This window comes from Xenopus laevis, chromosome 4S (assembly GCF_017654675.1).
Source record: "Xenopus laevis strain J_2021 chromosome 4S, Xenopus_laevis_v10.1, whole genome shotgun sequence".
In the NCBI taxonomy this organism is placed as follows: domain Eukaryota; kingdom Metazoa; phylum Chordata; class Amphibia; order Anura; family Pipidae; genus Xenopus; species Xenopus laevis.
This window is the reverse complement of record NC_054378.1, coordinates 15,919,565-15,935,203: the sequence shown is the minus strand read 5'-3', so window position 1 is coordinate 15,935,203 and position 15,639 is coordinate 15,919,565. Positions and strand designations below refer to the sequence as shown.

At 43.8% G+C, this 15,639-nt stretch overlaps 1 protein-coding gene across 2 annotated transcripts in view; it reads right to left on the bottom strand.

Moving 5' to 3' along the window:
- Positions 1 to 218: 218 nt before the first annotated feature.
- ldlrad3.S (low density lipoprotein receptor class A domain containing 3 S homeolog) overlaps positions 219 to 15,639 on the bottom strand; it is a 63,791-nt gene continuing 48,370 nt past the window's right edge. For both annotated transcript variants that reach the window (XM_041560978.1, XM_041560979.1), the window contains 2 exons: positions 3,183 to 3,528; positions 219 to 2,696 (listed from right to left, as the gene is read on the bottom strand). In XM_041560978.1, the coding sequence (XP_041416912.1) occupies positions 2,459 to 2,696; positions 3,183 to 3,528 (584 nt within the window). In that variant the 3' untranslated portion in view covers positions 219 to 2,458. The remainder of the gene's footprint in view (positions 2,697 to 3,182; positions 3,529 to 15,639) is intronic.

The window sequence follows — 15,639 nt, the reverse complement described above, 5'->3', positions numbered from 1 at the left end:
TTTTCTGCAGTGATCTTACTGGCATGTCTGAGGTTAATTTAATGATTGTTGTCTATTTTCTACAGTGATCATACTGGCATGTGTGGGGTTAATTCAATGCTCATTGTCTATTTTCTGCAGTGATCTTACTGGCATGTCTTAGGTTAATGCAAAACCTGTTATTAACTGGGAGGCAGGAAACATCTGTATTTGAACAAGATGGAAGGACAGACAGTTACTTAGGCTTTAGCAGTATAGTTCTTTATTGTATAAAGCTGGTGTACTCCCTGGAAATATCTATATATACATTGAGAATAAGGCAAATCTCCTCTCCTGGGCTCCAGTCACCGTATCATATGGAGCAGAGAACACGTCATTTCCAGCATCGGATCAGGAACAGGAACATTAGGCACAAAGAGAACAGAGAGATGTTCCAGTGTCTGTGGAATAATCGGGGATAATCCTAATGAATGCAGATGGCAGGGCTGCACTGACCAAGAACAGATTATAATTAAGTTAAATACCATCAGCCCTGCCAGCTGTATTTTCTAGAAGTCTCCCTGAGCATGATTGGGTAACCGTATCTGAACCGGATCATCCTTTCCAGCATCGGATCGGGAACATGAATGGAACTTTAGACACAACATAAAAACAGAGAGAGAGAAAGAGAGAACACAACACCAGCGATGTGGACTACAACTCCCAGCATCCTTGCACGGCAGCTATATTAACATCACCACACTGCATATGCTTTATAAGTGCAACAATGCACCAATATCCCACACGCAGGTTGGTCGGGGACACTTGTTACCAAGGCAGGGTCGATAGGCAACTTATGGTTATGCCCAAGGCTGTGGGGAAGGTCTATATACATTAGCCCCTCAGTCCTCCACTTTAGCAGTCCTCTTGGGGCAGAAAGGCACAATGAGTTCCTGGGACTGGAGGATCTAAACATAATTCTGTCCGAGCTTCCTGTATTATCCAGGAAGGACCAATCAGAATGAAGGTGAGGCACAGTAACTCTCCTTTAAAGACCACAGGCTAATACAGGGGTGTCCAAGAGGGTGGTTAAAGGAACAGTAATGTTTGCCTGAAAGCTATTTAAACTAAAACCCCCTTAATAAAAATGGATTTTCTAAAAACTCGAGTATTTCCCGTTGACTTTGTTTCTTACAAGCAACTTCATTCTTTTTCTGTCTCTGTAGGGACAGGGAGCCGCCATTGTGTTGTTTTAGCTGCAATGACCAGCGCCATCCAGCAGGTGGAGGACAGCTCTCCCTATGGAGGAATAGGAAAAAAAATAGGCTTCAAACCTGGCTACTTTTGTAGTGAATGGGGCTGTAATATGGCTACGCCACTCAATAACTGATGGAGAACACAGGCATTAACAATTAGATCATCCTGATTGGACCTTCACCGTTGGCTATGCCAAATAAATGGATCCACCGTTTATTACCTGTTTTAGAGGACAGCAACCAATAAATAGTGCTAAGGTCTACAGGGGGTGGAGCTTGAATCAGCCTCAACCAGGAAGCAGAGCCCTGAGGCATGTACAGAAAAAAGGTAAGTACTGCAGGCATCTTTTTATAAGTAAAAGTGGGTCAATAAATCAACTCGGCCCCTTTAGACCAAGCTGGGAGATTTTGGTTTGTGTATAGGGCTATAATGACGGAGGAGGGTGGAGTCTAAATCAGGTTCAACCAGGAAGCAGAGACAGAAAACAGATGTTTATACAGGGGTCAATAAAAGCTGCATCTTATTGACTCCTGTACAGCGTCTTTCCAACAGCTGTGTTCTTCTCCGGATGGGTGTCCATAGGCCCACAGCAGTGTAGTCCAGATGCTGGCCCTGGGGCCAAAACAAGTGGTTCTTCCCACTAGAGATAAACCCAGGTGAGAATGAAACACTACTGTTCCTTTAACAGTTCCCTACCGCTGTGCGTGAATTGCTCTGCGGAGCACTTGCAAAACAATACAATCAGATGACACCATACTCCCCGTATATTTTCATTTTCTGATCACCGACTCCCCGCGACTCATTGTCATCATGTGGTTGGTTTCTGAAGAACAACTCGGTGCATGTTTCTTTTAATCACACGGGAAAGTCCTCTGTTGAGAGCAGGGACGGCCCTTTACGCCCGTGTTTTATGGATGAAAAGAGCTAATGGGCTGTAATCTGTTTTTTTTAAAGGTTCATCTCCTCTGCAGGGCTCCATCCTTTCTGTCAGATAATGGCTTTTGCTACAGACCAAACAAACCAAGCGTTGAATGGCAGGCACTGCTGCTGCATAGTAATAGGCAAGTGCCTCACTGCTGGGGATTCAGCATGTCCAATACATAGAAATAAAGGGGAAATAAACCACTAAAAAAATAAAAATCTGGGATCTATAAAAATATATAAGGAATAGTCCTGCAGGTAACAAGTTGTAGCAGACTGACCCATGATATACTCAGTCCATGTTCTGGCATCATCGGTGATCCTAGACTTCTGCTTCTGGGCTTGGAAGACTGTCACTTGGTGTAAGTTCCATGTCCTGTGGTTCTGTAGGGCTCTCTGGGTGCTCTGTGCTGCTGGGTGAACCCCAGGGGTGCTCAATGCTGCCAGCACTGGTGGAACTGCCTGTCCGGGAGCGGTAAGGAGGCAGCTCTGTTTGGCTGGTGGATTCCATATCAGAGGGGTAAGGAGGAGGCGGCAGGTCAAACCATGGCGGCCGAGAGCTGAAAGAAGGAAGGACGAAGAAGGGGGTATATAATATAATTGAGAAATATAAGAAATATTCCTTATATCAAAAGGCCACTGTACCCAGAGAGCGCAAATAGGGGTGAATGGGTAGGGCCCCAGAGAGCTACGAAATATCGGGGGAAAGCAGGTATAGCAGGTCAAGATGGTGACAAACTGAGGCTCTTGAGTACCACCCAATAGCCTAAGGCTACATATTGGACAACCTCAATATAGAGCAGTAGTTCCCAGACTGTTTCCAGACTTCGTATGGGGGTATGTCATGGGGTTTGCCCCAGTCTGCTAACCAAGAGGAACCAATACGAACCAATCAGATGTTTGAAACAAGTCGTAGACCACTAAACGAAAACTTCTGATTGGCTGCTATGAAATAAAGGGCTGAAAGCTTTGCAACCTGATGTGTCATGTGCAGAAGGAAGTGAGAGGTACGTTATGTACTTAAGGAAAGGCCCTCAGGCACCCACCTGTGATCTAGCACGGCCTCAGTGTATGAGGGTGGGGACTCCACACTCACTGGCTGCTGGTAGCCCTGTCTTGACATGTACTGTATCCCATTGTTGACATTGTAGGTGACCCGGCAGTGGTGGGGGTGATCCAGTACCACCAGTCTGGAGAGAAGCAGTGGGTGCTGGAGTCGATGCACTGGGAGGCTTATCAGGTTAGTGCGTTTCCTCTGGTGGTGCAGGACCAGCGCCAGGAGAGCAATTACCAGCACAAAGATGACGGAGCTTCCGATGATGGTGTAGGTGATACTGGGGTAGTAAAGCAGCTGGTTCTCCGAAGAAACATATTCCTGCTCACTGCCCGGATCTGGGTAAACAGAGGAAAAAAGAAAGGCAATTATATACATCAATGAACCCTGCAATAACATGTACATGAAATGGTCAAATACATTACAGAAGAGATACTATACCCAACTGTAACAACATTTGCTTCATCCTACTGCAAAGAGACTGTGACTTTGGGATAGCAGGTATAGTAGGGAGAGATGGTGCCTATAGTAACAGTGGATAATAGTCTCTGGGAAGGGAGTGTGACTGTGGGATAGCAGGTATAGTAGGGAGAGATGGTGCCTATAGTAACAGTGGATAATAGTCTCTGGGAAGGGAGTGTGACTGTGGGATAGCAGGTATAGTAGGGAGAGATGGTGCCTATAGTAACAGTGGGATAATAGTCTCTGGGAAGAGAGTGTGACTGTGGGATAGCAGGTATAGTAGGGAGAGATGGTGCCTATAGTAACAGTGGATAATAGTCTCTGGGAAGGGAGTGTGACTGTGGGATAGCAGGTATAGTAGGAAGATATGGTGCCTATAGTAACAGTGGGATAATAGTCTCTGGGATATCAGGTATACTAGGGAGGGATGGTGCCTATAGTAAGGGACTATGACTGTTTTTATTAATGTCCAATCTATTGCCATTTTTTAGCAAAACATCCAGCACCCACGTTCAAGGCTACAGGTTGGACAGTTTTCCTATAAATAAAAGACTCCATTGTGAGTAAAGACAGTACTAACTGTACTATGACAGCAGCATGCTCACATCTAATTGTAGTTATTCCCATTAAACTGACTATATGGTTTACTTTTAGGTCTCCTTTGAAAATGTAACTGAAGGAGTCATCTGTTTGGAGACATCTTGTCAAGCATCTTGACATTATATTGCCCAAACTGGGAGATTTTTAAGGATTCATGGAAACATGCAAATGGCTCCTTTGTGTCCCTTGGGCCAACTTATTTCCACGATACCTTAGATTAGAATTAATTTTGGGTTCAAGTCATCGGTTACTTTATTTGGATCTTCTCTACTATAATCAATTAATTCCAGTTGTTTGAAACCAATGGGTTTAAGGAATTGCTCTACTTTGATTGAAGTTGGTCGGTTCTCCAGCCCAGAAATGACCAGGGTCCATGAAGGATAAAACTACAATGTTACTATTCAGGCACTAGGGATCATATTTACTTCAATGCAGAGTCCAAATGGGCCACAATTATTTTACAGCAAAATAGGAGAAAAGGGTCTTTTGCCTTAAATACAGTATAATTCAGAAGTTTGCTATGGAGGTCAATGGTGGAATCCAACCTTGTAGGACAACTGATCTATAGGATACATGTCCTTCTACCTCCTCTGATATCCAGCCCTGAAGCAAAATAGTCATGCTATGTACCAGGCAGAACAAATTTAGCTAAATGTATCCATAACAAATGGTCAATGTCACAAGTAAATGGTTAGGAGCAGATTTTCATGTGACTAGGGCTCCACTGTTGACATTCCTGGGCTTTGTTCTCCATGAAGCCTTTAAACGTCTCCCTGGCTACAGAGTCGGAATCAAATAACACCATGAGCCTTGCCAAATTCTCTGTGTCAGGAGTAATAATGTTTTCAGAGTAAGTGTAAACTCAGATATAATGAGGGAGAGCAGAGCATCTGGAGTGTAAAGATTTACTCTCAGTGCTTTCCCAGCCAACTGTTCCGACTCATGAAAGGCTTCTGATTCAACATGTAAGTAATAAAGGGGAATTGGATAGAAGCAGTCGTGCTTAGGATCTTGGTTCAGCCCTTCCAGGGATATTGATCATGATCAGTGTCATTAGTATTATTAACATGTATTTATATAGCACCAACATATTGAGCAGCGCTGTAAAGTAAATGTGTTTATACAACTAAATTACATGAATTACATACATAGAACACATGAAGTTACATACATCACCACCAATACTCGTACAAAAGGTGAGGAAGGCCCTGTGCAAAACAGCTTACAATCTAAAGGGAAGGGAATAAGACACAAGGTGTGGGAGTGGGCAAGATCAGAATTAAGTGGGTAAGAGATGTAGTGCTGTATGTGTTATTGCACATGTTAAGCAGAGTGAGGGTAGGCTTCACTTCACGTTTTTAGAGATCTTTTGAAAGCAGAAAGGTTGTGAGAAAGTCGGACAGACAGTGGAAGTGAAATCCAGAGGGCTGCAAAGTCTTGAATGCGAGCATGTGAGAAGGTAATGAGAGAAGAGTTGAGGAGCAGTAGAGGAGCATAGTAAGCGGTTGTGTTGTGTATATAGAGATGAATTCAGAGATGTAAGGTGGGGCAGAGTTATGAAGTGCTTTGAATGTCAGGGTCATTTGAATTTTATTCTGAAGGTTAGCGGAAACCAGTGCGGGGATTGGCAAAGTGGCATGGCAGAGGAGGAGTGTTTATGCTGGGGTGTATAAGCCTGGCAGCAGTGTTTATTATGGACTGGAGAGGTGACAGTCTCTGGCGGCCCGGAAGGCCAATTAATAGAGAGTTATAGTAGTCTAGACGTGATATGACGAGTGAGTGAATAAGAATTTTGGCAGCATCTTGGGTGATAAATGATCTGATTTTGGATATGTTCCTTAGGTGGAAGTGACATGTTTTAATAAGTGACTGGATATGAGGAGTAAAGAACAGGGCAGAATCTAGGATAACCCCAAGGCACCCGGCCTGGGGAGACAGGGTGATAGTGGAATTGTTATCTATGATAGATACTTCCGGGATGTTCTGGGTGTTAGTTGGAGGCAAGAGAAGCATTTATGTTTTAGAGAGGTTTAATTTAAGGTAGCCTTGAAACATCCAAGTAGAGATAGCGGACAGGCAGGAGGAGACCCGAGTTAGGATCTATGGGTAGCCAAGATTCTTCTGCCACCCCCAGCTAGGATCAATGGTAGACGTTTGCACTGGTTTGACTGATCCGCTTACACTCATTATTTCTACGGCTGCACAGGAGATTAATAGTGATGTCTATCTGGGCCTAACAGCACTGAGCCAATAAGCTCCTGCACAAGCCTTGCAGCAAAGCCGTCTCCAGTTTGACCCTAACCAGGGTATTATGTGCATGGAGTGAGTTTCCACTGAGGTTGCTTTGCTTCCTTTTATAGCAAAAAATACTGTTAGACTTCTCGAGTAAGTGACACTTATGTGTGTAGTAGTGACGGTACAATGTAAGACAACTTGGGCAGAGAAGAGTCTGAATCAGCGGAGAACCAAGCTGGCACCAGCCCTCCACCCCTACGAACAACATCAGAGGGGCCCAAATAATCCAAATCCAAACATTTTTCGCTGTAATAATAAAACAGTAGTTTGTACCTGATCCCAACTAAGATATACTTATTCCTTATTGGAAGCAAAAACCAACCAATTGGGTTTATTTGATGTTTACATGAATTTCTAGGAGACTTAAGGTATGAAGATCCAAATTACGGAAAGAGCCGTTATCCGAAAAACCCCAGGTCCCGAACATTCTGGAAAACAGGTCCAATACCTGTACAGGTATATAGAACTTCAGTTGTGGTGGAATAACAATAGCATGTGGAAACTTTGAAACTGCAATGGAGTGAAGGGGGCTTAATAGGGACCTATAATGTCACTGACTTTACCGGCACAGTGGGGAAGGAGCAGTGGGTGTTATGGGGTACATGGTAGAAAGGGCCAATCGAAAGTTTTTAACTGGTCCCTGGTTAAATTGCTCAGCTCAGCAGGAAAGGGCTCAGTTTTCGGAATAAAGATCGAGGTACATGGGCTGATATAGCTGCGGAGTTGTCAAGAGACCAGAGTCAAACTGGGCTGGTGACACACCAGGAAAAACCTGGTGGACCGTAGCCCTCATGGGGCCCCGCCGACCCAGGTCTGCTTCTTCTTCTGCTCCAATCGTGTCTGTTGCTTTGTGGGGGGTTGGTGACACTTTCGGCTGGGGTGGGGGGCCCCAGGTGGCAGCCGCAATGGGCCGCGGATACCCCCATTCCAACACTGCAAGAGACATTGGCAATTTGAGGGCAGCAGATAAACGGGCAGAATTGTGACATCATTCCAAAGACAAGAAGCCATGAAGACACAGATTGCGGGGGTCTGGCAATGGAGAGAAAGGGTTGGAAAGAATGGTACAAAGCACCAGTGATTCAGGGGGCAATTTGAAATTCTGTTTCCATCCAGCAAACTGTACCAATGTTAGCGAAGGCCGAGAGACACCCCCTTAATCATCAGACTTTTCTCGGGGGGGGGGGGCAGATGGTGGGGAAACAACTCTGGATGAGCAGAGATGGAATAAAGGATAATATACAAATTTGTACCAATGAGAAGCTGGCTTGAAGATAATATATAAGTATTGTATGGAAAGTCCAGCACATGGCATCACCAAAACCATTGTGGGGTATACAAATGTTTCAGGGACGTGATGCAGTGCGGTGTGTACCCCCAAAATATTTACTGGTACCACTGCTATATGGAAATGGGAGTGGAATGGTGATTATGGCTTGAGGGGTTGCTGCAAGGTCTGCTTCCCCCTATTATTGCACCTCTGAACTGAGCAGTAACTGAGAAGCTACTCAATTTGAGTGATAATGTGTAACTATGATATTAGAGAGAGAAACATGAGTATGAAACCCAAACGCCCAATGTGACAGTTTCAGCTGCATCAGAAATTAAAGCAATAAAGTGATTTGGTCCTGAGACGAGAGGAAAGGCGCAGAAGGAATATCTATATTATTATCTAGTTTAGCCAACAGAAAATAAACCTTCCCGAGTACATTCTGTGTTCTCTGGCAACACAACCAGCAATTTGGCACAACTGTATTTAAAAGGAAAATCAGGCATTTCAGTCTGGGAAACATATATCCTGCTCTACATTAATGCCAACTAATGTTTAGAACCCATTTATTATGCCAAAAGGGCTTTTTACAGGTCAGGGGACATCATTTCAACATCACAGTGATAGTGTACCCCCTACTGAAAATGATAAGGATATTAGAAGTCACTGAGGGGTTCAGTGTCCATATAAAGGCACAAGGCTGCAGCCTGAGTTATACTGGGAACTCTGAGTATCACTCGTGTATTATAAGGGATAATGTACCCCCTACTTTAAATGATAAGGATATTAGAAGTCACTAAGGGGTTCTGTGACCATATAAAGGCACAAGTCTACAGGCTGAGTTATACAGGGAACTCTGAGTATCACTCATGTATTATAAGGGATAATGTACCCCCTACTGTAAATGATAAGGATATTAGAAGTCACTGAAGGGTTGCGTGACCATATAAAGACACAAGGCTGCAGGCTGAGTTATACGGGGAACTCTGAGTATCACTATGTATTATAAGGGATAATGTAACCCCTACTGTAAATGATAAGGATATTAGAAGTCACTGAGGGGTTCTGTGACCATCAAACTGTTGCTACATTAAAATACATAAGGGGGTATATCTCCTGGAAGTCAGTATAGGCAGCCTTACACTTTCCATTTACTTAGAATACAGGCAATTTAAAGGATAAATAACACTTTGAATAGGAAACACTGACTCTGAGGACTTTCCATTCACTTTCAGTTAGTGGGATTCAGTTTCTCAGTTGACGGGCGACTAAAAGAGGAACACAAAGCCAATTTCTCTAGACAGTGCCGCTAACTAAATTCCTTTCATCATGTCGGATTAGGATGAGCCGATGGTCCCCCCCTGGTTGCTGAACCCACACATGGGTTAAAATAGAAATAATGGAAAGGCGCAGATATTGGCGGCACGGAGAATAACGGGGGAAAGGCTTAAGTGTCTGGTTTTATTAAGCCCACACTGCGCTCCCTTCCTCTGAATGACACATAAAATTGAGCCATGTGTGATTAAAACAGCTTCTCATTTTCTGTCACTTTAGCAAATGGAGCTTTATTTAGCAATAATAGCCATCCCGGCTATATTAGCGGCTTTGCTGCAGATAAGGAAATGAACCGTATTATTGCATATCAGCCATAAGCCGCCATTCTGGCGCACAACCAGCTGAGAGGCCTAACTGTTTCCAAAAATACCCCTATACGATGGCTTTCTGTAGACTCTTAAGGGAGAACATTGGAGATAAGTCACTTTGCCCACACAGGGCCATACATTTGCCGATCCAACCAAATTGAACAGCAAAAATTCCATGGCCTGGAACGATACTGTAAAAGGGACCACTGATCTTTCTATTATTCCATTTGTTGGGGCCGACAGCTAACGGCAAAGAGAAGCTGCTGCTCTTCCTCACTGCCATGCACCATAGGGACTGTAGGGCCACCTTACATGTCTGATCAGCTTTAGGTCCACAGCTCCAGCCGAAACTACACCCTCCCCTAGTCCTGCTGATCAAGATGTTGCCAAATGAGCGGATCTCTCCCTGATATTCTCACATTGAGGTGGGCAATATCGGGCTGATCCTATCGTGGGCCCTAGTGCCCAACGATTAGATCACAATGCAGTCCATATGGGCGGTCGGATCACAGGACCGCATAAACTGACAGATGCAGCCGCAATCCGACTGGATTTTTTAACCTGCCCGATCGAGATCTGCCCGACTTTCGGCCAGATATTGATCGGGGAAGCCTGTCGGAGGGCCCCACACACGGGCCAATAAGCTGCCGACTCTGTCTGTCGGCAGCTTTTTCCGGCCTGTGTATGGGGGCCTTAACACTGATGCAGCTGTATCGCAGAACAGTCCGGCTATGGAGCATTGGTGGCACATCAATACCATAGGGTTCTTGTGTTTGAAGCTGCTCTGGGCACTTTCTTATAGTTGAACTTGGCGTCGGTGCCTGTTCCAGATCAGGTGCAAGTGAAGGTTCTGATGCAGAGGAACCCTGAAGTGCAGTGTGCTGGGGAAACAAGTAAGGACAGCCAAGGCACCCCTCTGATTACCCACTACTCCCGCTCACAGGGTTGACTGGGCAGGTGGGACACCGGGAAAAAACCTGGTGGGCCCTACCGACCCAGAGCTGCTCCCCTACTGAAATCTTTGTGCGCTGACCTCCCACCCAGCCTTGAGAAGAGGAAATACGGTAAGTACCAGTGGGGGGCAGAGAGGGGATGCCGGGGATTCTTGCAGCTGTGGCGAGGGGTCTGGGGAGTTGTGGGAGTGGGGGCCCTTGAAGAGGCAGCCACATTAGGCCTTGGACCCCCTAGTCTGATGCTGCCCGCTCATCATCTCTTCCTTTCACCTTGCACACTCAGTATGCACATAAAAAACTATTCCTCCCTCACCTACTCCAGAGTTAAGAAACTGCTTCACCTTAGTCACATGCCTCTTCTCCTTACCCCTTAGTGCTGTCCTCGGTGCAATATCAGACACGTTTCTAAAATTTTTATACCCAGAATGCAGTGTTTGCATCCTCAACCTCAAGGGGAAGTTGCACCGACTATACTATGCAAAAGTAATATTTGCGACACAATTTGGCAATGCCTCAGTGGTAAATAAGTCGTTGGAGTGTCTGCTGTCTGGTGGTTGCTCTAGGGTGCCCACAGCGGCTTTTGTGTCTAAGAATAAGGTGCAGACAGCATCCAGACCTCAGCACCCACATCTTTATAGTGGAACTGTGGGAAAGCGATGGGGTTCTGGGTAATAAAAATATTAATTATTATTAGGAATTGCTCAGTGCCAGCGCAATAGCACCATTCTCTGTCCCTTTAATTCGGATTCTACGGAGAACAAGGCAGCCAATACAAATGGGCCGTTTCGTGGAAGAATGAGCCCACACAGAAAGTTATAGGAATCAGCTGGAAATCTCCTGATATCAGACACATAAGTGCCGGCGTCTAGGCTGCCTGCAAATAGAAGCAGAGGGAAGGTATAATTGCCCTTACATTCAGCCATTCCAACAGCTGCCAAAGGCACTTGAAGGAGAGACGCCGGAATCAAAGCTCTTGTTCCTTTCCTTTTGTATATAGTCACTCGTCACTTATTCCGACAGCGCTACATTGCTTTTAAAAGGGGGCATATTCCTAATCAGTTTCAGGGACACTGGCACCTTTTTTTTTTCTTCATTTAAAGGGGACATAAACCCAAAAATAAAATTTTGCCTAATGAAAGAAAATATAATTTTAAGGAACTTTTCCGATATACATTCATTACTTGTTTTCTTTGGTTTAAAGGATATTTGTGAATCTAATTGTTACTTAAAGTCGTATTTCCCTGGCTCTGTATATTTGCTCTCTGGGAAAATGTAACACAAGCAGACGACTGACAGACTTGCCTTTGCCAGGGATGGGGGGGCTCTCAGTTTTGCAACATTGTTTCTAAAGTCAGAGCCAGGAGTAGAAAAAAATGGACGGACAGATGTTGCTTTCAGTAGCAATTACACATACATGTAACTTTATAATCAATGAACATTGGTAATTACTGTATATTGAAAAGCTGCCTAGAATAATTTTTTCTTTTATCAGGCAAAAATTGGATTTGGGGTTTATATTGCCTTTAAGCGTTCCAAGTTGTATTCCTCTTTTAACATACACAATAAGAATATACTAATAAGGCTTCAATCTTATCAATCAGCTGGATTTCTTTATCTTGAGGACACTTGGGATTACCTTGATGAAGCCAGTCACATAGTAGCTCTTCTGCCATGACTTCTTCAGTTTGTGGCATAACTAGAGTGCGCCGGGCCCTCCTACAAAAAATCTTATGATCCCCATTATCCCACCCACTTCCTGCCTCTGCTCACTCCCTGTACAAACTCCCTCCACTATTAACCCGTGCTGACGTGCTCTGCTTACCCGCCGCAGGTAAGAGATTGGCTGGGGAAGGGGGGGTTCTTGTTGGCCACAGAGGAAGCAATTCTATAGTAAGCCACTGGGTGTGACAGTAAAGGGTCACTGGTTAGTTGTGTTCCATTGGGTCTTACATAATACATGGGCTGTAAACTGAAGAATTTGATCTGCTTAGATGGGCCCAAATGAATGGCCTCCCCAGTTAATATTGGAGCTCACTCATACATCTATTGGCCATGTCAGTGGCTCGTGAGCAACATGTTACTCCTCAACACCTTGGATGTTGCTCCCAGTGGCCTCAAAACAGGGGCTTATATTTGAACTCCATTCTTGGAAGCAAATGCTAATTGCATAAATATTAAGTATACTGCCTCCTGTAGGCTGCCAGTCAACATAGGGTCTACCGAACAGCCAATCACAGACCCTATTTGGCAAATTTTTTGGACAGACATAATATCCAAGGCTATTGTGATACTAAACTCTATAGTTAGTATAGGTATGGGTATATAGAATTTTAATTAAAAGTAGGGAGGGGTGTGTGTATGGATGCTGGGTTTTCATTTGGAGGGGTTGAACTTGATGGACTTTGTCTTTTTTCAACCCAATTTAACTATGTAACTATGTAAAATTTAACTATGTAACCTTGTGACTTTTTTCATGCTCATGTTGCTCCCCGATTTTTTTTTACATTTTAATGTGGCTCATAGGTAAAAAAAATTTGGGGACCCCTGCCACAGACCATATCAGCTTGTGAATGTGGTTGGCAAAGACCCACACCTGATTAGGTTGGCAAAGATCCTCCTGGATCCTGCCATGTTGTTTCCCCGTTCCATTCCATGTCCCTAAACAGCTTCAGATTAATAGGGAACAGCGCCTCCCTATGGCTCATTTCCATCTATAACCCCGTTTACATACTGCAGGTGCAGTTTTCAGCAGGGAGCGCTCAGGCTCATTATGCAGATGTTTAACATCATTACACACAACGTTCATTAGAGAAGTGCAGGTATTCTGCGTGATTGTACCAGGATGTGTGTGATCAGAATGTCAAGTAGTAGTTATCTAGGTACACTGTAAAGGCTGCTTCCTTGTACCCCCATACTCTACTCGGTATCAGGGTCCCTTCTCCATCTGTCCCTAATGCCAGAAGGGAGACAGGTAGGACACTGGTTTAGAGCAGAACAGGCAGTTTACCCTATAGCAATACAAGCTCCCTGTAATAGTAGAGAGGCACAAGTATCTCATTATCAGTGTGCCGGTATCATACTGGGTGCCATGCTCTGGGCCAACGAGCAGATACAAGATCCGCTCATTAAATGCACAGGTTTGAAGACTGCTCACACACACAAAAGCCAACCGAAAGCTATAGTGCAATGCTTGGGGCTTTATATAGGGAATAATGTATCGTAACACATACGGCTCTTCTTAATTGGTTGCTATGGGAAACTGCCAATGAGTATTCTTCTATCATCATCATCTTCATCTGCTTTGCAGGAATGAAAGGGGGATACACATGAACCCTGGGCAGGGTAACTTCTAGACAAGAAAGATGCTTTGGCAACGGAAACTGTAGAATGAAAAATGTATAGGGTGAAAAAAAATTAAAGGGAAACTACAACCATAAACTGTTTTTTGCCTAATGAAAGAAAATGCCATTCTAAGCAGTTTCCCATTATACATTCATTACATATTTCCACTGGTCTTAAAGATATATGCTAATGAAATTGCAGAAAAAGCAGCATCTGTCTGCCCATTGCTATTTCCTGATTCTAACGCTTGAAACAATGTAACAGAAATCCATTGTTTCGTCAGGTCTGTGAATCAGCTAGACTTTGTTACATCGTTTCGGAAGCCAGAGATGGTGCAGAACAGACACTACTTTAATAGCAATTACCTTAACCGACAACTTTAAAGATATTTCGAATTTTTAATGACTGTGTATTGGAAAATTGCTGAGTATAAGATTTTCTTTCATTAAGCAAAAACAGTGTTTTTGGATGGAGATACCCTTTAATGTAAATGTTTATTTTTTTAGGTGAAGGGACAAAGAGACAGTGCTTTAAGGTTACTTATATCCATGCTGAGCCTAAACCACGATGAAAAAAACTTGCAACAATGAATTCTGCCGTGCAGCGATTTCTCCGTTCCAGCTGAGCCGTTGCTGAACCCTACGTACTAGGCAGGCAGCATAATTGTATATCTGAGAACAATAAACTCAGCAGTATTGGGGGGCCCTTCAGTTCTACCACCACTTTTGAAGTTTTTTTTTTCCTCTCTCTTTTGTGATGATAGAAGAAAAGCAACGCGTCCATGGAGAGATTAGCGAAGAAAAGAACCAGAGGAATCAGCAAAAAATCTGTTCCTATTTAAAAAAAACATGGCAATTTTCCCTCCCACCGTGTCCACCAAGACTTATTAGCCAGATACGGAGCTTTATTCTGAGATGACTCAAGTCCCTTCTCTTTATCTTGAGTTGAAAGGGTTAAATGTTTCCCTCTGGGATGAGATGCGGCGATAAGAGAGAGGGGGAAACCCCCCCCCCCCCAAATAATGCCATCGTTTCCATTGGGCTGCGCCGGAGATAGTGGGGAATGAAACAGCTTCAATAAATCTTTGCTGTAATTATATGAAAATGATTTTCGAAAATAGGTCTGAGTGTAACATAATTAGTCGGGGGGGGGGGGTTAGGCGTAATTATGATGAATATGCATGAGATACACAGGACACAGTGAGCTGCTTGCTTTAATTAAACTTGGAGCATTTAAGATGGTTTTATTTCAATTGGGCTCAGAGTACAGCAACCCCACCCCAAGATTAGCAGCTCCTGGGGCAATATGTATATAAGAGGGGCATCTTGCAATTTACATGGCGTAAGCAGACGTAAGAACATTTTCTATTTGCAAATGAATAGGGGAATGTTCAATACACAAAAGGAAGGCTCCTATTAAACATCTAATTGGCTTGGAGAACATAGGTTAGTGCATAATATTAACTACTAATGACGCTTAAGGGGCAAAGATAATTCCTTATCCAATCATAATAGGAGGTTCTGGCGTCTACTAGTAGTCCCTAGTGGGTGGCGCTAGTTTCTACTGAGCCACACTGATGCCATAGCAGATGCCAATGGATTCTGTTATTCCCATTGGGTCACATTGCATTAAGGGGTGGTTTGCCGTTATGTTAACTTTTAGTATTTTATAGAATGGCCAATTCTAAGCAACTGCTCAGTTGGTCTTTATTGTTTATTTTTTATAGTTTCTGACTTTTTGCCTTCTTCTTCTTCTCACTCTTTCCAGCTTTCAAATGGGGATTGCTGACCCCATCTAAAAACAAATGCTCTGTAAGGCTACAAATGTATTGTAATTGCTACTTTTTATTACTCATCTCTCTATTCAGGCCTCTCCTATTCATAT